The sequence below is a fragment of the Phoenix dactylifera genome, chromosome 2 (assembly GCF_009389715.1).
Source record: "Phoenix dactylifera cultivar Barhee BC4 chromosome 2, palm_55x_up_171113_PBpolish2nd_filt_p, whole genome shotgun sequence".
NCBI classification, from domain to species: Eukaryota; Viridiplantae; Streptophyta; class Magnoliopsida; order Arecales; family Arecaceae; genus Phoenix; species Phoenix dactylifera.
The window spans coordinates 14,971,484-14,992,793 of NC_052393.1; the positions used below are offsets into that span (position 1 = coordinate 14,971,484).

At 47.9% G+C, this 21,310-nt stretch overlaps 1 protein-coding gene across 1 annotated transcript; it reads right to left on the minus strand.

The window, feature by feature from the left end:
* Positions 1-17,630: 17,630 nt before the first annotated feature.
* Positions 17,631-20,169, minus strand: LOC103695546 (beta-amylase 1, chloroplastic). Its single transcript, XM_008776910.4, has 4 exons — positions 19,463-20,169; positions 19,018-19,228; positions 18,801-18,911; positions 17,631-18,715 (listed from the first exon to the last, which is right to left on the minus strand). The coding sequence occupies exons 1-4, from the start codon at positions 20,068-20,070 to the stop codon at positions 17,927-17,929; spliced, it is 1,719 nt and encodes a 572-aa protein (XP_008775132.1). The 5' UTR covers positions 20,071-20,169; the 3' UTR covers positions 17,631-17,926.
* Positions 20,170-21,310: the final 1,141 nt, after the last annotated feature.

Consider the following 21,310-nt stretch of genomic DNA (forward strand, 5'->3'; position numbering starts at 1 on the left):
GAGGAGAAGGGCGCGCACACACTTGCCAGATCCGAAGTGTGCGCCGCGGAGGCTCGTCTAGCCGAGGCCGTGTCGGCGCTGGCTACCCGCGAGCAGGAGGTGGGGAATGCTCACCTCAAGACCCAAGAGCTCGAGCGGGAAATAAAGAACTTGGAGCGGAAAGCCGCTTACCACGAAGCTCGGGAGCAGGAGGCTCGGGAGCATGCCCAGGACGTCGTTAGGCTCTTCCGTGAGTCGGAAGAGTTCCGCGACTTACTGGAGGAAGAAGGCGTGAACGGGCTGATTCAGGGCTTCAAGGACTTCCGCAACCAACTGCGGCGGCTCCTTTCGGACTTCGACCTGAACCTGCTTCAACCAGGAGCAGGGGTCGAAGAGTCAGAGGCGGAGGCAGAAGCTCCGGCATCTGACGGGGCCGACCAGGAGGGTCCGGCTGAGGCGCCCGAGGCGGCTCCCGAGGCTGCCGAGGCTACTGAGGAAGAGGCCTCGATCGCGGAGGAGCCAGCCATTCCTGAAGCCGCCGAGCCTTAGTCTTTTGTTTTTTCTTTTTGTAAATCGGGATGGCCTCCATACTGTTAAGGCCGAGCCCGAGCTTTGTACTTAGCCTACGGGCTTCTTTAAATGAATATATATTTTTTGTAACTTGCAACTGACTTGCGCTTTGATTTTCGGTAGACTTAGGTTTCTTCACTTGGATCCGCTTTAGGTTCCAAGGACTTGGGCTCTGCGGTCCCAACTTCGTCCGCTACATAGTTAGACTTGGGTTTAGGCTCCGCGTATTTATCCGGTCCGAGCTCAGGTCCGAGTTTCCGTTGCTCGGACCTTCGACCAGTGATATCGCGACGTTTATGTCTAGAATACGCTTAGGCTCGGGAGGTCTTTTCGAGCTTAGCTCAGAATTCGGCCGAGCCCTAGGACCAAGGGTCACTAGACTCAAACTTTTAGTCAGACTTCAAACTCGGACCTTAGGTTGCCGAGGCGGATGGTTGGACTTTTTCCGACAACCGGGTTGGATGTCCGGCAGCTCGTGATGGGGATTCATCGAGCTGCCGATATAAACTAGGCTATAGCTCGCTATTGAACGGTGCATGTAGGATGGGTGAGGCCGAGCAATGATTGGCCCGACCAGGTACCTCAACGTTGGTCGGAGTTTCATTCAGGTAATTAATTAACCAAGAATGAAAATAAATGAAATAATGTAAAGACATTAATTGAATGGGTACCTGGTACCATGAGCGTCTTACGCCGAGGCTGTGAACTTTGCCTGGCGATTTTGAGGACGCTCTTCTGCTCGGGGTCCGTTCTTTGGGGACGCCAGCATAATAGAAGAATCCAGTTATCGTTAAAGACGTTTGTCGCCAACCACAGACGTTTCGCTGATCACGGACAGGAGACCGAGCCGAGCTCGATGGTCGATGGAGATCGAGCCGAGCTTGATATTCGGTGGAGACCGCATCACAAGCTCACGAACATCTTCAGGGAGACCACGTAGGTACTCCGTCATCCCGAAGTATCGGGGCATCCCGACCGTGGTCGGAGTAGGAGAACGAGCCGAGCTCGTTGGTCGATGGAGAACGAGCCGAGCTCGTTTGGTGGAGACCGCATCACGAACTCACGAACATCTTTAGGGAGACCACGTAGGTACTCCGTCATCCCGAAGTATCGGGGCATCCCGACCGTGGTCGGGGTAGGAGAACGAGCCGAGCTCGTTGGTCGATGGAGAACGAGCCGAGCTCGTTGGTCGATGGAGAACGAGCCGAGCTCGTTTGGTGGAGACCGCATCACGAACTCACGAACATCTTCAGGGAGACCACGTAGGTACTCCGTCATCCCGAAGTATCGGGGCATCCCGACCGTGGTCGGGGTAGGAGAACGAGCCGAGCGAAGTCTGGTGCCATGAGACAATTAGGAGAATTGGTGAGTTCGAACAAGTGTACATAAGCTGTTATAAAATGAAATTGATGATTAAAGAGTGGGGAACCCCTCGGGATTCTACTGGTAGTACACGCGGAGATTTTTAGAACTCCAGCTTCGTGGAATGGGAGTCCCATCGAGAGACTCCAGCTTATAAGTTCCGGGCCGCCGGATGCGTGTAACTCGGTAAGGTCCTTCCCAATTTGGAGCCAGTTTCCCTTGCTCAGTCGGTTGGGAGGCCTCGGCTCTTCTGAGGACAAGGTCCCCTGCTTTGAAGGATTTAATTTTGACCCTAGCATTGAAGTATTGTGCTGTCTTTTGCTGGTACCTTGTCATGCGAACTCGGGCGGCCTCCCTTGTTTCCTCGATCAGGTCGAGGTTGTTCCTGAGTTGTGAGGAGTTGGAGCTGGCATCATGATGCTCTACCCTCAGAGAAGGGAGTCCAATCTCCAACGGGATGACAGCTTCCGTTCCATACGTTAAATTGAAGGGAGTCTCGCCGGTGGGGACACGAAATGTAGTCCGGTAAGCCCACAGGACATTGTATAGGTCTTCGACCCACTGTCCTTTGAATTTGTCGAGCCTGGCTTTGAGCCCCTGCAAAATTGTACGATTTGTTACCTCGGTTTCTCCATTTGTCTGAGGGTGCGCGACCGAGGTGAAGCGATGGTCGATGCCGAGCTCGGAGCAGAATTCTCTAAAGTGGAGGTTGTCGAACTGACGGCCGTTGTCTGATATGAGGATACGGGGGAGCCCAAATCTGTAGATTATTGACTTTCAGACAAAATTCCGCATCTTCTGCTCGGTGATCCGGGCAAGTGGCTCGGCTTCCACCCACTTAGTGAAATAGTCGATGGAGACGACCAGGAATTTCCTTTGCCCGGTAGCCAGAGGGAATGGTCCCAGAATGTCAATTTCTCACTGAGCAAAAGGCCAAGGGGAGCTGATAGAAGTTAACGGAGCCGAGGGTCGGCATTGGACATTGGCGTTTCTCTGGCATCGGTCACATCTTCGGACGAAGTCCACAGCATCCTTCTGGAGTGTTGGCCAGTAGTACCCTTGGCGCAAAATCTTATGGGCCAATGCTCGTCCTCCCAGATGATTTCCACAAATCCCTTCATGGACTTCACGCATTGCATAGTCAGCCTCTGTCGGGCGGAGACATCTGAGGAGGGGAGAGGTGAAAGATCTTCGATAAAGCTTTTCCTCGTGCAATATGTACCAGGTGGCGGAACGCTTTACTCGGCGAGCCGCACGTTCCTCACTGGGGAGGACTTCGTCTTGCAGATAGTTGATGAGCTCGTCCATCCAGCTTGGCTCGAACTCAATGCAAAGGGCCTGCTCGGGCTCCTCCGTACTGGGCTTTTGGAGATACTCCAGTGCCGCCGTTTTGGGGAGCTCGCTCATGCGAGAGGACGCCAGCTTTGACAGCTGGTCGGCCCTAAGATTCTCTGACCTGGCAATATGTTGGATGTGGAAAGAATTCAAGGTCGAGGTGAGATCCAGTACCTTCCGAAGATATTCCTGCATTGTGGGGTCTCAGGCTTTGAAGTCATCCAGGATTTGGTTGACGACGAGTTGAGAATCGCTGAAGGCCTTCAGGTCCTTCACTCCTAGCTCTCTGGCTAACTTGAGCCCGGCGACGAGTGCTTCGTATTCCGCCATGTTGTTGGAGGCAGGAAACTCGAGGCGTAAAGCTTGTTCGGCAACCATCCCTTCCGGGCTGGTGAGGATGAGACTTGCTCCGCTACCCCCCGAGTTTGAAGAGCCATCGACATGCAAAGTCCACGCCAAACTCGGGGTCTGCTCTGTTGACGTAGGCTCAGGTTCGGGCTTGACCTCGTCCGGTATGGTGCACTCGACTATGAAGTCGGCGAGTGCTTGCGCTTTGATCGCCGGTCTGGGTCGGTACTCGAGGTCAAATTCTCCGAGCTCGACGGCCCATTTAGTAATCCGGCCCGCACGGTCTGATCTTTGCAGGATCTGCTTTACTGGCTGGTCGGTCAGCACGGCCATTGTGTGGGCTTGAAAATAAGGTCGGAGCTTCCGAGCTGAGATGACCAAGGCATAAACAGTCTTCTCCAGCTTGGAGTATCGAGTCTCAGCATCCCTCAAGACCCGGCTAGTATAGTATACTAGTTTTTGGAGCTTGCCCTCCTTCCGGACCAGGACCGAGCTCACTGCTACAGGAGAAATAGCTAAATAAAGGTAGAGGAGTTCACCCTGTTGAGGCTTTGTGAGCAGGGGAGGGGAAGCGAGAAGGTGTTTGAGCTCTTCAAAAGACTGCTGGCACTTGTCCGACCATAGGAAGTTTTTTGGCTTCTTAAGAGTCGCAAAAAATGGAAGGCAGCGCTCGGCCGAGCGGGAGATGAATCTTCCGAGAGCTGCAACTCGGCCCGTAAGCCGTTGTACCTCCTTGACTGTCTTCGGAGGCGTCATCTCCTGGAGTGCTCGGATCTTTTCAGGATTGGCCTCGATTCCCGCTGTGTAATGATGAAGCCAAGGAATTTGCCCGAGGTGACTCCGAATGCACATTTGGCTGGGTTGAGCTTCATTTGGTACCTTCGAAGTGTGGAGAATGCTTCATCAAGGTCGGTCACATGGTCTTGCGCCACCTTGCTTTTCACCAGCATGTCATCAACATAGACCTCCATGTTTCGGCCTATTTGGTCTTTAAAGATCCGGCTGACCAGCCTTTGATAAGTTGCCCCGGCATTCTTTAAGCCGAATGGCATTACTTTATAGCAGTAGGTACCCCCGTCGGTGATGAAGGCCGTCTTTTCTTCATCTTCTGGCGCCATACGGATTTGGTTGTATCCGGAGAAGGCGTCCATGAATGCCAACAGCTCGTGCCCCGAGGTGGAGTCCACAAGCTGGTCGATGCTGGGGAGTGGGAAGCTGTCCTTTGGGCAAGCTTTATTCAGGTCGGTGTAGTCCACGCACATACGCCATTTTCCGCTAGCTTTTTTGACGAGGACCACGTTGGCGAGCCACTCCGGATAGGATATCTCCCGAATGAAGCCAGCCTCAAGCAGTTTGTCAACCTCCTCGGCTGCTGCTCGTTGTCGTTCAGGGGCGGCGCCTCGCTTCTTTTGTCGCACGGGCTTGCAGGTTGGCTTTACTTGGAGCCGGTAGACCATGATCTCTGGGTCTATCCCCGGCATATCCGCGGGCGACCATGCGAAGACATCCATGTTGTCTTGCAAGAAGTTGACGAGGCGATCCCTTTCGCGCTCATTGAGGCCGGAGCCGACCTGCACGGTTAGCTCGGGAAAGTTTTCGCGCAAAGGAACTTGGATTAGTAGCTCACCAGGCTCTACCCGCTTCTTCTGAGGGCCGGCCCGTGCCTCCAGGGTTTTAGCTGAAGGCTGGTCAGTTGCTGGGACCGGCACCTTGGCTGGTCGCTTCGCCTCATGGGTCGCCATGTAGCATCGTCTTGCTACCGCCTGGTCCCCACGAACTTCGCCAACTCCTTGGCTGGTGGGGAATCGCATGAGCATGTGGCGAGTTGAGACCACTGCTCGAAGGGCGTTGAGACCTGGTCTTCCAAGGATGGCATTATAGGCCGAGGGCAGGCGTATCACAAGGAAGCTCATCCTCACGGTACTTTCGCAGGGGGCGAGCCCGACCGTGACCAGGAGGTCGACCTCGCCCTCTACTGGGACCGAATCCCCAGTAAATCCGACCAACGGAGCATTCATCCTCCGTAGTTGCTCTTCTGTCATTCCCATTTTACAATAGGCATCAAAATACAAAACGTTCGCCGAGCTTCCATTATCGATTAAGATGCGTTTTACATCAAATTTATTTATAACCATAGAGATGACCACGGCATCATCGTGGGAAGTTTCGACTCCCTCCAAATCATCATCTGAGAACGAGATGGCTTTTGAGGCGCGTAGGCGCTTCGAGGAGGTTCCTTCCCCTGAAGCTTCTCCAACCGAGGCCCCGCCTCGGATGGTGCTGATGGTGCCGGCAATGGGCCTGTTGGCGTTTGAACCTTTAGGCTGTGCGGCTCCCTCTGCTGGCCTCTTTTCTTCACGCCGGCCTCGCACAAATCGATCGAGCACCCCTCGGCGGATGAGCGCTTCGATCTCGTTCCGGAGCTGGTAGCAGTCCTCAGTATCATGGCCATGATCCCGATGGAAACGACAGTACTTCCGGGGATCACGCCAGACTCCGGAATCTCGTTTCGGGGGTGGGAGTCGGAAATAATTCCGACCCTCAATCTCCATGAGGATTTCGGCCCGAGGAGCAGTAAGGGGAGTGTAGTTTTCATACCTCCCTTCGGGTGCATGGGCCCGTGGTGGAAACCTCGGGCGGAGTGGTGGCCTCTGCTGGGGCGGTCCCCGTAATCGGGGTGGACTCTTCAGGCGGGGCGGATTTTTGGCTCGGCGCGGGGACGGGCTTCTGGGCTGGCCACGCTCCTCGCGGCGTCTTTTCTGTTTCTTGGGAGTCTGCTCGGCCCCGCTCCGCCTAACAGCCACGGCTTCCTCGGCCTTGGCGTACTTCCGCGCCCGCACAAGCATTTCAGTGAGGTCCGCAGGAAAATTCTTCTCGATGGAGAAGAGGAACATGTAAGACCGGGCTCTAGTCTTTAGTGCTGACATGGCAATTGACTGGTCAAGCTCCCGGACTTCCCATGTCGCGGTGGTAAATCGGTTCAAATACTCCCTGAGGTACTCTCCCTCCTTTTGTTTGATATCAAGGAGAGAGTCCGATGTCCGCCGCTGGGGCTGGTTGGCGGCAAAGTTACTGGCAAACTGCCTGCCGAGCTGCTCAAAGGAGGAAACAGTACTCGACTTTAGCCCGGTAAACCAAAGCCGGGCTGGTCCTCGGAGCGTTGCTGGAAAAGCTTTGCACAGCATGGCCTCCGAGGCTCCTTGTAGGGCCATTAAGGCCCGATAACTTTCCAGGTGGTCAAGGGAGTCAGTCCTGCCGTTGTAAGGCTCCACCTGGGGCATCTTGAACCGTGGCGGGACTGGCTTGTCTTCAATCTGCTGGGAGAAGGGGGACTTCATGGTGAACTCGAAGTCACCGTCACGTCCCGATTACCTTTCGTGGAGTGCTTAAATCTGGCGCTCCACCTTCTCGACCTTCTTGTCGAGCTCATCATTCTGGGGGATCGCCGCAGCGGTCCGCTCCGGTGCAGGTTGCCCTGGAACTGACTCAGCCTCCGAGGGCTGTGGCCAGCCACCAGGGCCTCTAACTGGATGTTCTCTCCAGAGGGAGGCCTGGACTTGAGAGTCCTGACCTCGAAGGGGAAGTCCGCTTGTAGGAGGCACCGGTTGAACTGGGGCCGGAGGGAGCGGTACCGTCGGGATGCCCCTGGGTTGCAAGCCTTGGACAGCGGTGGCCAAGGCCTGCACCTGTTGCACCAGGGCATCGAACTGCTCCAGCCGAACTTGAGGAGTTGACTCGGCCGGAGGCGGCGAGTTCTGGACAGAGTGTCCAGGACTGGGTGGAGGACGTCGAGAGGCATTGGAGGCTCCCATACTTCTCAGTTTCATGGCTGCAACTCGGGCCCTTCCTCTAACGCCAACTGTTGCTGGAAATTGGACCCGGGGGCGGCCGCGAACTAAGAGGGGAGGGGCTCCACCGCCGGGACAGTGGGTGGCGGCGCGTCGGCTGGTGGTGTCCTCCTGGAGAATCCTGCAAAAAAGCCGGTGGCCGGATTCCCCGGCGCCGGCCCTCCGAAGCTTAAGTCAGAGGGGGCTAGTATATGGGTGGAGTCAAGGAGGAGAATGTTTGTTTCCCTCCCTTTCTCTCCCCCCAGGTTCTCTTTTATAGAAAGATATTATGTTACCTGGGAGGTGACAGGGCAAATTATCTTTTTCGTGATAATTGGGCACGATCATGCTCATTAATGGCGTTGTGGAGAATAAGACCGGATCAGACCGGAGTCAGCGAACTGTCATGGTTGATCGGACCTGTTGGAGTGGTTGAACCGCCGGCCGTGGTGGGCCTGGGGTTCATAGATGGCAAACGCATTGATTGCTGAGTGAACCGGTGATCAGGAAGAGCCATACGCTTTGATGGTCCAATGATCCGGAGATCATCTTGAGCCGTATTCATTTAATGGTTGAGTGCATCGGAGGCCCGCAGGGGTCACACGCATTAATGATAGGGCGTGCCGAAGGCCTACGGAGGTCACGTGCCTTAATGGCTTAAGGATGGTAACAGAGTATGGTGGAGTCGTGTATTTGGTTGTCAGATCCTATAGAGGATTAGGCGGAGGTTGGATATCTGGCTAAGGCACGGGCTCGGCACGGGTGCCGAGCCGAGCCGGTTGCTCGGCGGGGTGTCTCGTTGTGGGGTCGGGCGTTTTTCTGGTCGACCGCTGGTCGGTGCTCCTTGGTTGGGTGCCTTTCTGTCGGCGCCTCTCTGGTCGGCGCTCTTTGGTCGAGCGCCTCTCTGGTCGGTGCTCTTTGGTCGAGCGCCTCTCTGGTTGGCATGACTTGGGTTTTCCCCCCAACAAGGACCTATATAAAACCGTCAGAATTTAACTTTTTTAAAATATTTTACTAAAGATTTTTGCATGTCTGTCCTTATACAAATATTCAATTGCATATTTAACCCTGCAAATTGCAATTGACATGTCTAACCCCTATTTTGAATTTTTCTGCATGTTGACCCCTCTCATCACCTTCCATTAGGTAATGTTATACCGCATGGTTATACTATTGTTAAAATATTATTAAATTGATGAAATAACATTTGTACACAAAATTGGCCCTAAATAATTTAAATTACATTACTTTATAAGAGTTGAATCAAACCCTCAACTATCAAATAAAATTCAAATAACTTAACCACCAAGACGAGAAAGGGTAATAACTGAAAATGATGATTTGTCCTAATCTAATTGAATTATTCCCACTTGCCTATAATATTCTTTTGATAGAAAAATGTGAGAACCGGCCCATATGGGCCATCCCAAATTGAAGTCGGCAACATCAACCGACTTCAATTCGAAAATTCAAAAAAAAAAAGGATCGGAATAGAGGAACCACATTTTCCTGCTCGATCTGTCAGCCATTGAGAGGATAAGTCCGCGGGGTCATGGCCAATGACAACTTCGCGGGCTGTTGGGTTGTGCAAACAGCCGCCATGATCATGAACGAGTGCAATGAGCGGAGCTAACCCCATCTGAAACATCTAAAAATCCCTCCTTTCCCTCCACTTGATCCACCATCGCGCACCCTCCCTTCTTCTTCCTTACCTTCGACGGCCGACATGTTGCCACAACCAAGCTCTGCCACCCCTGAATCCCTTCTCTCTATGGATTTCTGGTTGCCTTGCTTCTGTTGTTCCAAGACCCACCTCTTTTCATCAAAAGCTACAACCGCCGCCGCAAGGTCCATTGCCACTGCAACTCGCCGGCGAGTCCTATCCTCCCATTGCCTATTTGGCTAGGTGGCTGCTACCTTGGGCAGCTTGGGGCGCTGCCCCTTTCTCCTTCCTCCATTTCCTCCGATGCACGCTCGAACCATTGTGGCACTTCGCTTCCAGTTGCGCCACCGACTACACTATTGTGCCCAAGGCCGCGCCACCACCGGACCATCTTCCTTTCTCTTCCCTTTCTTTTCTTCCCTCTCTTCCCTGCCATTCTTCTCTCCATTCTATCTTCTTCTTCTTCCTCCTCTAATTCTTTCTTTCTTTCCATTTTATTTATTTATTTATAGATTAATTTCTCAAGTCCTCTTTTCTCTCTCTTAACTTATGGGGCCATACATGTTGATTGATCCAAGTTAACCTAGACTGACAACCAAACCCATACCCTTGATCGAATTCGGGTTGAGACTCTTCCTTCTCTCTTCTCTCTCTTTCTCTCTCTAAGCAAGACTCAAGAATCTTAGTTCAAAGCCATGACTCTCTTTTGCTCGGATCCAAGTTGACCCCGGTGTAGAGACCTTGCACAATCTTGATACCCGAGCGGCATACCAACCTAGCACCCGGCCTTGTCAGCAGATATCTTTAGAATTTGGTTACCATTAATCTTTATTAAGCCATCTAAATTATAGCTCTTTGATAGGTGCATGAAAATGTACATTTTTAACACTACCACTTTAGGCTTGATTTTTTTGACTTAAGCATGATTTGGGTATTTTTATGATGTTTTTCTAATCTGAGCTTTACTTCACAGAGTGTCCAAGTCTTAATTGATTTTGGTGATTTTATTGTAGGAATAGAATTAAGGAGCTTGAATATCCCATTGCAGTCCGAATGAAATGAAACTTGGTGGGGATGAAGTAGACATGTTGAGGTTTCATATGCATCAAGAATCAGGTCAATTGGAGCTCCAGAGAGAAAGTTATGAGGTTGCAAAGTTAGGTTTCCCTAGACCGCCAGCTTAGGCCCTGACAGATCAGATATTTATGTAATATTTCGATAATTTCGGGATCTACAGAAGTCCAATTGAGATGATTCAAATTTTGTTGGAAACTAGACTTCCAGAGCTTTCTAATAACTATAAGAACACAAAATTTAAAGATCAGATGCGATCTGGAGAGCCTTCCAAACTTCATGCTGACGTTGGTGCTCGAGGGTAAAGTCGGAAAAACACATGCAAACGTGTCTAAGTCGTATTTCTTAGGGTTTTTAGCCCCAAAACCATATATATACTTGGAGGAGCACGCCGTTCTAAAGAAAAAAAGGTTGCATTACAAAGAAATCATCAAGAGGAGCCAAAAATTCATGGAGAGCTAATTCTTTGGTGAAGCTAGGGATGAATTCGCTTGGATGATGGTAGTTTCATTTATATTTGATCTATGTAATAGATTTTCATGTTGATACAATTCTTGTTTATCATTTCTCATCAATAGATCTTTCTTGTGTTGGGATAATCTTGAACCTATTCTTTTCATAGATTCAGCCATGTTTTTTTCTATAGAATTGTTGAGGTGCTTGATTATATCTAGATTTAATTGTTTATCCAGTTAGTGTGATTTTTTGCTGAAATATTGCCATTGGGTGTATTTTTATCTTTGAATCTGAGTCTAAAAGGATAACAATCCTTGGTTTTAAAAGAGGAGAATGATTTTTTAGAATTACCACTAAATATTTTGATTATAATGCTATATCTTCCAATTAGAGAATCTGGTGCTATGATCTCTAATTGAGTTATCCAATGGATCAAATATGAATGGAATTACCTGATTCAAGTGAGGAATTTCCGATGCTTTGCTGCCATTAATTCTAGTCACATATTTTCACTACTACAATCTAATTGTCAATTTACTTTTAAATATTCACATCACATTTTACTGCTTTAATATTTCTTTTTAGTTTTGTAGTTCCTTTTAGCGTTCCTACCTTCTCCCTGTGGAATCGACACCCCAATATATACTGCGATAGCCGCATTATTCTTTGGACATAATCACTCTTCTAGATGAGTTTAGTTCGCCTTGTTCAGATTGACCCGAGCAGTTGGGCACACCACCTCACTGAACTAATTTGGAGGATGAGGTCGTATCCCCAATAGTATTTTAATTTTTAACTTTATTTAGCTTCTAAGATAATGATAAAAATAATTATATTTTAATGATATTAAAATAGATGATTTCACCGGTCTAACTAAAGTAGAATTTTGAAGTGAAAAGAGATAAGTAACCTAATGCTTCAAGGTATGTTTTCCATTTTTTTAGTAAAATAATGATTAGTTTATTAAATTTGATAGTGATATCTGTTTTTTATTTTGTTGCCCAAGGTGACAACCCAAGAGGGGGGGTGAATTGGGTTTTTCTAAATTTTTGGTGCTTTAAAAGTTTTCTTGTTAAGAGCGGTGGAAGCTTTCTTAAATTACTTGTGTGAACTTACCCTAGAGCAAGAATCAAATATAAAGCAAGAATAAATACAAGAATAAGCACAACACAAACAAGACAATGTATAGTGGTTCGGTGCACTCCAAGCACCTACGTCCACTCCCCAAGCCTCTCCTTAGGAATTCACTATAATCCCTCGGATTACAGTTGGATTGTTTTCCGGGCTCACAATCCAAAAACCTTTACACTTTGGTTTTTCGGGATCACTAAAAACCTATGTTGGTTTTACGGGCTCACCAACGAACCTTCACAATTGGTTTTATGGGTTCACCAACAATCTACGTTGGTTTTACGGGCTTACCAACAACCTACGTTGGTTTTACGGGCTTACCAACAACCTACAATGTTGGTTTTACGGGCTTACCAACAAACCTTACAACAAGAGTAATAAGTAAAGAATGAAAGCTCCTAAAAGAGCAAATAAAACAATTATGAGCTACAAAGAAGAGTTTAGAATATAGTTATCCCTTTAATAAGGCTCTTCTCTTCTTTGTTAAGATTGCTTCACTCTTCAAGGGTTGGTGGAGCTCTTAATGTTTCTTGGAATCTACTCAACCACTTTCTTTTGGCTCTTTGAATGAAGCAATTGAATGAAGCTTGCCTTACTAGGATTTTCTCTTGAATACACTTGATGTATTTTCAAAAGCTTGCTTCCTCTGATGAATACTCCCTCTTAAATACTTCTCCAACCTTCAAAAAGTCCTTCCTGACCGTTGGATTGAAGAAACTAGCCGTTTATAGCCGTTGGGAGTGCAAAAAGCACTTCTGCACAACTAGCCGTTATGCTTCTACCCGTGCTTGGGTCGACCCAAACTTTCCTGGGGTCGACTCAAACCACTGTTCATCAGACTTGGGTCTGCTCAAGCATTTCTGGGGTCGACCCAACTTTCACTGGGGTCGACTCATGCTACATTGAGGTCGGCCCTCTCAGGAAACACAGAACCTTACATTTCAGCCGTTTTTCACTTGGGTCGATTCAACTTTTTTTGGATCGACTCAAGGTTCAGTTGGGTCGACTCAAATTCCATTGGGGTCGACCCTTTCAGAGATTCTAGAGAACCAGTTTTTGAATGATACAGCCTTTGGGTCGACTCATGTTCAGTTTGGGTCGACTCAAGGTGGGGTCGACTCAAGTTCCATTGGGGTCGACCCTCTCAGAGATTCCAGAGACTTGTTTTCTTGAGGCTTGAAGATGGGGTCGACTCAACTTTCACTTGGGTCGACCCAAATGCTGTTCATCCGTGCCATAAGTGCTAGAATGTGCCAGAATATTTCTAAAACGTGCCAGGGTCGACTCCATCTCTTCTAAGATCGACTCCTACTCTGTGCCAAGTGTTCCAAAGGCGTGCCACTTCGTTCCAAGGCGTGCCAAATGTATCGGGGTGGACTCCAAACTAATTGGGGTCGACTCTAACCATGTTTTTCTGCACTTTGAAGGTTAGTTATGCACATTGAAACAACAATATGATATTCCAAGCAAATTACGATGCATGGCACAATAGAGTTTCATACCCTTAACAGTAGAAATTACCGAATTGCCCTTTTAGGTATTTTTAACGTGAAACTTTGCCAAAATGGATTCTTGAGCTTTCTACCATTCTCTATTATAAATTTTATCTCATTATCAATTCTTGAGAGTGGTTTTGACTATATATTCTTAATGTATCGTGAATATATCGAGGGTGTGTCATTTATCAATGATGTATCGAATATTTCTTCCTTACTCACTTATGTACTGGATTAATTGAGTTAATAGCATTAGCACTTCCATATGGCCTCAATAGCTTTGTAAGCATCAAAATAACACTAGGATCCTCAATCTTCCCCTTTTTGATGATTACAAAACATTGAGTATAAGCAAATTGATATTCATGTGAGAAGTAAGGTTTAATGTATAGGAAATGCACACTAGGATCCTCAATCTCTCCCTTTTTGATGATTACAAAACATTGAGTATAAACAAATTGATATTCATGTGAGAAGTAAGGTTTAATGTATAGGAAATGCTTTTGGTGTAAAAGTTTCAAATAGTCCAATTTAGAGAATGTATCAATGAACCAAAAGCTCTCCTATCTTATCCAAGTAGAATGCCTAATGAATTTTAGCTTTGCTCCCCCTTAAAGCAAGAGTTTCAAGCTATGTATCGAGGCAAGAAAAATCTCTATGATTATGTGCTAGATTTAGATTTTCTCTTTGTCAAATGTCTCCCCCTTAAGTGTATAATACATGTCTCCCCCTTAAGTATGCAATATATACCTTTTATATTTTCTCCCCTATACTGTTTTTCTTATAGAATTTGCTTCTAGTTTCTCCCTTATATTTTCTCCCCCTTTTTGTTATCATCAAAAAGAATGAATAACAATGAAATGGATAGCATTGTAATGACAATCACAAAGATCATAACTCAAGAGAAACATTGTCTATGCCAAAAGTACTATGTTTTAGAGAAGAAATACAAACTACCACAAAGAGCAAATATAAGTCAAAACAAATACAAAGTCTAGGAGATACTTTAAGAACGTACTTCATGATAATACTTTAGAGTTAATCAGCTTTAACATAATCAACATATTTCAATCTAAGCTGATTGATATTCAATTCAAAACATAAAGCATTATGAGCATATACTCAGATTTTTTTTTTTGACAATATCAAAAAGATTGCAAAATAATGAAATATTAGGCACAAGACAATATTTCATTCATTGCATGCCAAATTATTACAAGAATATGAATTATGTGACTCAAGGCAATACTGTCAGGGCAAGATAATGAGTATAGATCATAGCCAATTAAGATAGTTTTAAAATTATGATTGGATCGCATCAAAATCAAGGATGAAAAGTTTGGCTTTAAAAATGAGACATTTAAGATGTGGGCCAGAAGAGATCTCTAAATATAGATTCCAAAGATAGTTTTCAAATCAAGTGTAGATGAAATTTTTTTCAAGTTATTTCAAGGAGTATCAGGAATAATATTCAAAGAAGGCACGAATGAAAATTCAATACCTCTTTTATATATATATATATATATATATATTAAGTATATAACAAGATGAGAGCAATCTAATTAATTTTCAGAGTATAGTATAAGAGCACCTCTCCAAGATGTTGATAACCTATCCATCCCTGATCTCCGAAGTTGGATTCGTCCTTCAATTGTGGTCAAGTTTAAGTTTAGACTAGAGTTAGTCTTCTAAATTTGGTTGTAGTTAATTACTACATTGTTAAAGTAGACCAATCCAAATGCAAGTTTGACCTCCATGTCGTTAAACTAGATAAGTTCAAGTCAAGATATTGGTAGACCCCAACGTGCCTATGTTGGAACTAAGTTCTTGTTGTCATGTACAACTTTGCTTATATTCACATCAAGTGTAAATTATGTCCAATTTTATTTATTTATTTACTTATTACACTGCTCAAAACTAGGGTTATGTAACTGGTTAAGGCATGTAATATTGAGCGAGCAAAATTAAAGGAATTCAAATTTTATGCATGCTATATTCTGTCTTCTTGATAAAGTTCTTGATCAGTGGTGCTCGATATTTGGGGATAACTAATGGTGAATTCTTGAGTTCTTTGGAATCCATGGAACCCACATAGACAAAAAAAAAGAAGAAAGAAATCTATTGTAGCTTGAATTTTGATTGGGTCATAATCAAAGTACTCAATTGTGTATCTCACATTTCTCTAAAAAAGTGCTTCCCTGGATGAGCAAATTTGTGATCCGTTAGAGAAGAATATTCATTTAGCATGCAAAGTAATCATATCCAACTTTAGATAAAACTTATAGATTAAGGGTCAACGAAAAAACTAGTTGTCCACTCGTGAACGTAATAACTAATCTATCTACAATATATATATTAGATAAATACAACTCGCTTTGCCAACTCAATATGAAACCTGTGACTTAGGACATATGAGTATGTAATATTTAATAAAAATTACTATTATTTTTTTCCAAAGCATTCTAAACAGTTGAAGTCAAATTATGTTAAATTTGATTCAGAAATTTGTAAGCAATTCATGGTTTAATTGAAGATATATAAGTGATTCTCCTTTTATTCAAAAAAGTAAAGATGTATGTCTTTGATGAAGTTTTTTTCCAATGACATCTATGGGTTTTGCCAACTTCATAAGAAGCTTGCTGACTTAAATGTAATTTAAGATTCTCTCACCAAGAGATAAAAAATGATTTAAGGTTAAACAAGGAACTTGAAGAACATTAGATTCACATTAAATGATCAATTAATTAGCAAAAATAGTGTGCAGGAAATGAATCTAATTAGATAAAAATACCAGAAAGATGGAGTCCCATGTATAACCATTAAAAGAAAGTGCAACATCCTGTCATGAACATGAACCGAGGGTTCGCATATTATTTTTCAAAAGAAGAGCGGAGCCTCACCAAAACCTGTCATAGGGCAACATGAAACAACATGTGAATAGAACTTATTGTTGGAAAATAGACCCGGGGGTGATCGCAAACCGAGGAGGAGGAGCTTCTGCTGCAGTACGGTAGCGGACGGCTATCTCCGGTGGACCTGCAAAAAGTTTTTGGTCGGAGGATCTGGCGAAGGCCCTCCGATGCTTAAGTCAGAGAGAAACTTTGGAGATATTTTAATGGAGAGATATTTTAATGATCTTCCTAGAGTCTCCCTCCTCTTTTATAGGAGGGGGTGTAGCGGTTACACGCAATCGGACGTGATTGCGCAAATCTTGGTTTAAATGAAGTACCTTAGATGGCCCGAGATATCGGGCTAACTGGTGATCGGTTGAGATTGTGTGAATTCAAATATTGACAGCTGTTGTGGCGGAGATTGCGGAATTTGATCCCGAATATAGAGAATTTGATGGTCCTTAGGCGAACCAGCTTGACTGTTGGTGGAGTCGGGATCGGCTCGAGATCAATCGGGCTTTGCTCAGCCGAGACCATGCGTGTCGAGGTCGTTCCTACCGAGGTCATGCCTGCCGAGGTCGTGCTTACCGAGGTCGTTCCTGCCGAGGTTATTCTTATTGAGATTACGCCTGCCATCGGATTCAGGTGCTTTAATTATATTTTGTGGGGTGGTCCACTTTTTTCCCCATCAGAACTTACCCTCTATTAGCTAATCTATAGAAGATGATTCTGTTTCGATCTTTGAAGCTAAGAGTGAGTTCGATTGAGTTGCTTCTTATGTTAACTATTGAGGGTGTGGTGCCGAATTTAGTCTCATACCGACTAGGCAGCGGAAAGGTCTGTGCCTTATAAGGAGGGAAACCTCTTTCCTCACGAAGCGCCTTTTAGGGGGCAAAACCATACGGGTATCCCTCCGTCAGCATTGGACGCGCGGGCCGGAGTCCCAGAGCGGACAATACCTCGTGGGGGACGCAGGCCGTTCTCTGTCGTCAGTTGGTTGGGACTTTGCTGTTGTTGGGTCAGAAGGCCCGCAACAGATGGCGCGCCAGGAAGGGGCCTTTCCGTACAACCGGCCCAGGACCTTCCCGCTGGGGGGGCTATGTTATGGGTGTGGTGCCGAATTTAGTCCCATACCGACTAGGTAGCGGAAAGGTCTATGCCTTATAAGAAGGGGAAACCTCTTTCATCACCAGGCGCCTTTTGTGGGGCAAAACCGTGCGGATATCCCTCCGTCGGTGCTGGACGCACAGGTTGGAAAAAATTTCCCCCGTCGTCAGTTGGTTGGGACTGTGCTGTTGTCGGATCGGAAGGCCGCAACATTAACCACCATTTTGACAATATCATGTGGAGCTCCATCTCTGTTTTCTTCAATTTCTTTTTGCAGCTAAGTCTCCTAGCATTTTTGCAATTATATGCCCAGTAATTTCACCACATTTCAGAGGAGTAAAAAAACTGCAGCTAGAATTGAAGCTCTTGCATATCATGGCAAAAAAGGTACTCGAGATGATAAGCATCCGTTGTTATATGTAGAAGCAGCAAGTAAAGGACCAACAACAAAAAAAAAAAAGGACAAACACTTCATTAACCTTCGAGCAACAGATAATATACGCCAATAATTTGATCATTTCACACTCCCCACTGTAATGATCCGAGTCCACTGTAATAACTGCAACAAACTGAAAACAATATATCCCCACTTCAGTACTTCACTCTCCCCACCACCGGTAATATATACTCCAATGTTACAAATAAAAGGTGCAAATTCAAATACAGTGTACCCCGTTATTTTTTCGTTTAGCCGTTCATCAACGCCACGGCAGCCTCCTGGACCAGCGGGCCGGTGGCGTGCACGAATTTCTCCGCCTCCCTTTCCACTTGTTCCCGGCACTGGCCTCCACCTTCCCTCCCCTCTCCCATTCTCTTGACGAACGCCACGAACCGCCTCCAATTATCCGGCTGGAACAAATCCGGCCCCATCCTGAGGTACGTGAACGCCTTCATCTTCTCGCCCTCTACGGCCGTCTGCACGATCTGGTCGTGCGCCGTCTCGTCGTACCGCGGCAGCGCGTTCTCCCCGGCGAGCCCCACCCCGGCCGCCCGCGCCGCCGCCGCGACCTGCCGCACCAGCCCCTCCGGCCGGCAGCAAGCCTCCCCGGACTGCTCCTCGTCCCGCATCTCCACGCACGTGAAGTTGAACACCGCCCCGTGCCGGCCCAGCATCTGCGCGATCGGGAGGTAACCGTCGCGGAAGCGGGTATTGTAGTAGCCGGCGGTTAGCTCAGGGGCGTGGGAGCGGGTGCCGTAGTGCCAGTGGATGCCGGCGACCTTGACGGAGATCTTGACGCCGGCGCCATGGAAGACAGAAGTCGCGGCGGAGAGGACGCGCTCGCCGTGGTCGAGGAGCATCTGGGAGTACCAGGTGAGGAAGAACTCGCCGTACGGGCCGTTCCATCCGCCCTCGCGCTGGAAGAACGGGGCGTCCTCCGGCCAGCTGTTGTAGTTCCCGGCGTCGGAGGGACCACCGTGGCCCCACTCCGGCTTCCCCGCCACCTCCGCCGCCGCCTTCAGGCTGCTCAGCATATACTGCAACACAGCCAAAAGCAAACTTTCCGGTGAGATCTGATCACAATCCCGCGATCTCTCAATCAGAATCCAAAAGAATAAATACCTTATCATAGCACTGGAAAGCGCCGATGCCGGGGTACTTCCAGGTGCCGTTGAGCTCGGGATACGATGGAAATCGGAGCTCGCCTGCGGGCCCCATTCCAACTTGTATCTCCTGGCGACACGTAAAGAAGAAGAGAGTCTCGATGCGTTAGGTTAGGTTAGGTTAGGTTTGATCTGATTCGAAGTTTGATGAGGAACGGAGCCGAGAAGAGACTTACGACGATGGTGGAGCCGAGACGGGGTTGGAAGCGGTCGCGGAAGGCGCGCATGAAGTCGGCGTAGCACTGGGCGGGGGTGCGGCCCTTGAGGAGGGGGAGGGCGTCGCAGCCTAGAGAGACGTACTCGTAGTTCCGGCGTCCCCACTGGTCCGTGTAGGCCAGGTCCGGGTCCTTCTCCATCTCCTCCAGCACCCATCTCGGCAGCGGTATCCTGCACCCGCATCACCATTTTAGGCATGATCCCGTGAACGGACGCTAGCGCTCCACGTGAACAGACTCGAAAATCACGTGATGAATCACATGCTTTCCGCGGAATCGCAACTACCAAGCGCATGCGACCCTGCCGTTGCCGGCACGCGAGCGGCCCGTACAGGAAGGAAAAAAAGAAATATATAGAAAAACAAATAGAAAGAGATAAAGAGCAGGAGGGGAGAAGGATACGCACGTGCAAGAGTCACCGACGTTCCCGCCGCACTGGTGGAAGGACATAACGGCCTGGACCTTGAGGCCGATCCGCCTCGCCATCTCCATCAGATCGGAATAACCTCCCCAGTCGTACTCCCCCGGCCGCTCCGCCTCCACGATCCCCCACCAAACATCCACCATCACCCCCTCCACCCCCGCGCTCTTCAGCGCCTGCAAGCTCGCATTCATCGCCTTCCGCCGGTTCACCCCGCCCCCCGGCCTCACCGTGTCCAGCGGCAGCATCACGTACACCGGCACCCCCTTCCCCATTCCCATCTCCGCCCGGCCGCCGTACTCCCTCACCTCCCCCTCCGCCGTCTCCGCCGCCGCGTCCGTCACCAGCGCCTGGCACGCCACCGACAGGTCCGGCCTCGTCGCCCCCAGCACCGGCGACCGACAGGGACTAACCGGCGGCGACATCTGGTCGATCTCCCCGGCCCCTAGCCGCCGGCACCGCAGGTTCGCCAGCGGCACCTGTGGCCTCCACACCGCCGCCGCGCTCACCGCCGTCGCCGGCTGCTCGCCGCCGTGCTCCGCCACCGGCGTCCCGCAGAGCACCCCGATTTGGTGACCTAAATTCAACGCCATTCCGATCGTCCCCTTCTCCCCTTCTCCCTCTCTCTCTATAAATATATATTTTTAGCTAAAACTCTCTCCCTATATTTCGGTGGTCACGTTGTTTAGATAAATGAGTGGAGGAGAGCGAGCCTCTATATACATTATACAGGCGAGAGATCTCGAAGGATCCGTTGGCTTCGTTGTTCGCGCGTCGTTTAAGCCACGCGATAACCTGCGGCTAGGATTACTCTCTCCATTCTTTTTAAACGGACGGTTGGTTTTGTCCAAGCGTGAGTTGCTCCCGAGTTCAACGCACAGAAGTAGGGCCAATGGGAAGACCCCGCGTGTCCCTTCTGAACTGGGGACGGCGACACGTTTGCCGATCTCTACGCGGTGGCGTGCGCTCCTGGAGGCTTCGGGAACTCGCTGGCGATGGCCATCACGAGAGAGTCGCGAATTTTGGCGAACGCCATGCGTTTGGACGGCCGGTTAAGCAACTTGGTCTCGTTAATTGGGCGGCCAGTCGACGTGATGCTTAGGAGTATTGCCAACTGCTCGCTAAGGCGGCTGGCCAAACTTCGATGTTACTGGTAATCGTAGGACCTGGAACTTATGCATTATTGGAGAGGACTCCAGAGTCCAGACATTGGGAAGGTTGTTTTTATTCCACTGCACTGGAGATTGCCAAGTTGATGCTTTGCGGATAGTTTTGTGGGTTGGATTGCAGCAAGAGATTAGGGTGAGGATGAGGGAAGCATTTGCAGTTTTGCACCAATCTAGTTTGTGAAGGGCTTCATGTCTAAGTGGAGGTCCCTTGAATAAAAGTCCTGGGACGCTAGCCATTATTCTTCGCAGTTGTTTTTATTTTTTAGTGATGAGTTTGCAAAATTGTTTAATTAGAATTAGGATTTATTAGCTAACTGTTAGTTTTTTAAAAAATTTTAAAAAAATTCTGTTCTTGCCTTTTACTCTACAATGTCAACGTATTATGTTTGCACACATATATATACAAAGTCCTATATGGTCGTATGTTTCTCTAAAGACCACAAAATTAATGCTATTTTTTAGCTATATATTCATGCTTCGTAGACACAATATGAGAAATAATTGCTCTATCTCTGTGTATGAGAGACATATGCGGGGAGAGAGAGAGAGAGAGAGAGAGAGAGAGAGAGAGAGAGAGAGAGAGAGATGTGCACATCATGCATTTATGTCATGCTATCTCTTGGGCCATTACAAAGGAAGTGGGGCCTATGGCTTGTAATTTTAA

Bases quoted from the DNA above. Each gene is read 5' to 3' on its own strand.
- LOC103695546 (XM_008776910.4), bottom strand. From the start codon at position 20,070: ATGGCGTTGAATTTAGGTCACCAAATCGGGGTGCTCTGCGGGACGCCG. The intron at 18,912-19,017 runs GTAAGTCTCTTC...ACGTGTCGCCAG, and splicing joins GTCTCGGCTCCACCATCGTC to GAGATACAAGTTGGAATGGG. The intron at 18,716-18,800 runs GTATTTATTCTT...GCTGTGTTGCAG, and splicing joins CTTTCCAGTGCTATGATAAG to TATATGCTGAGCAGCCTGAA.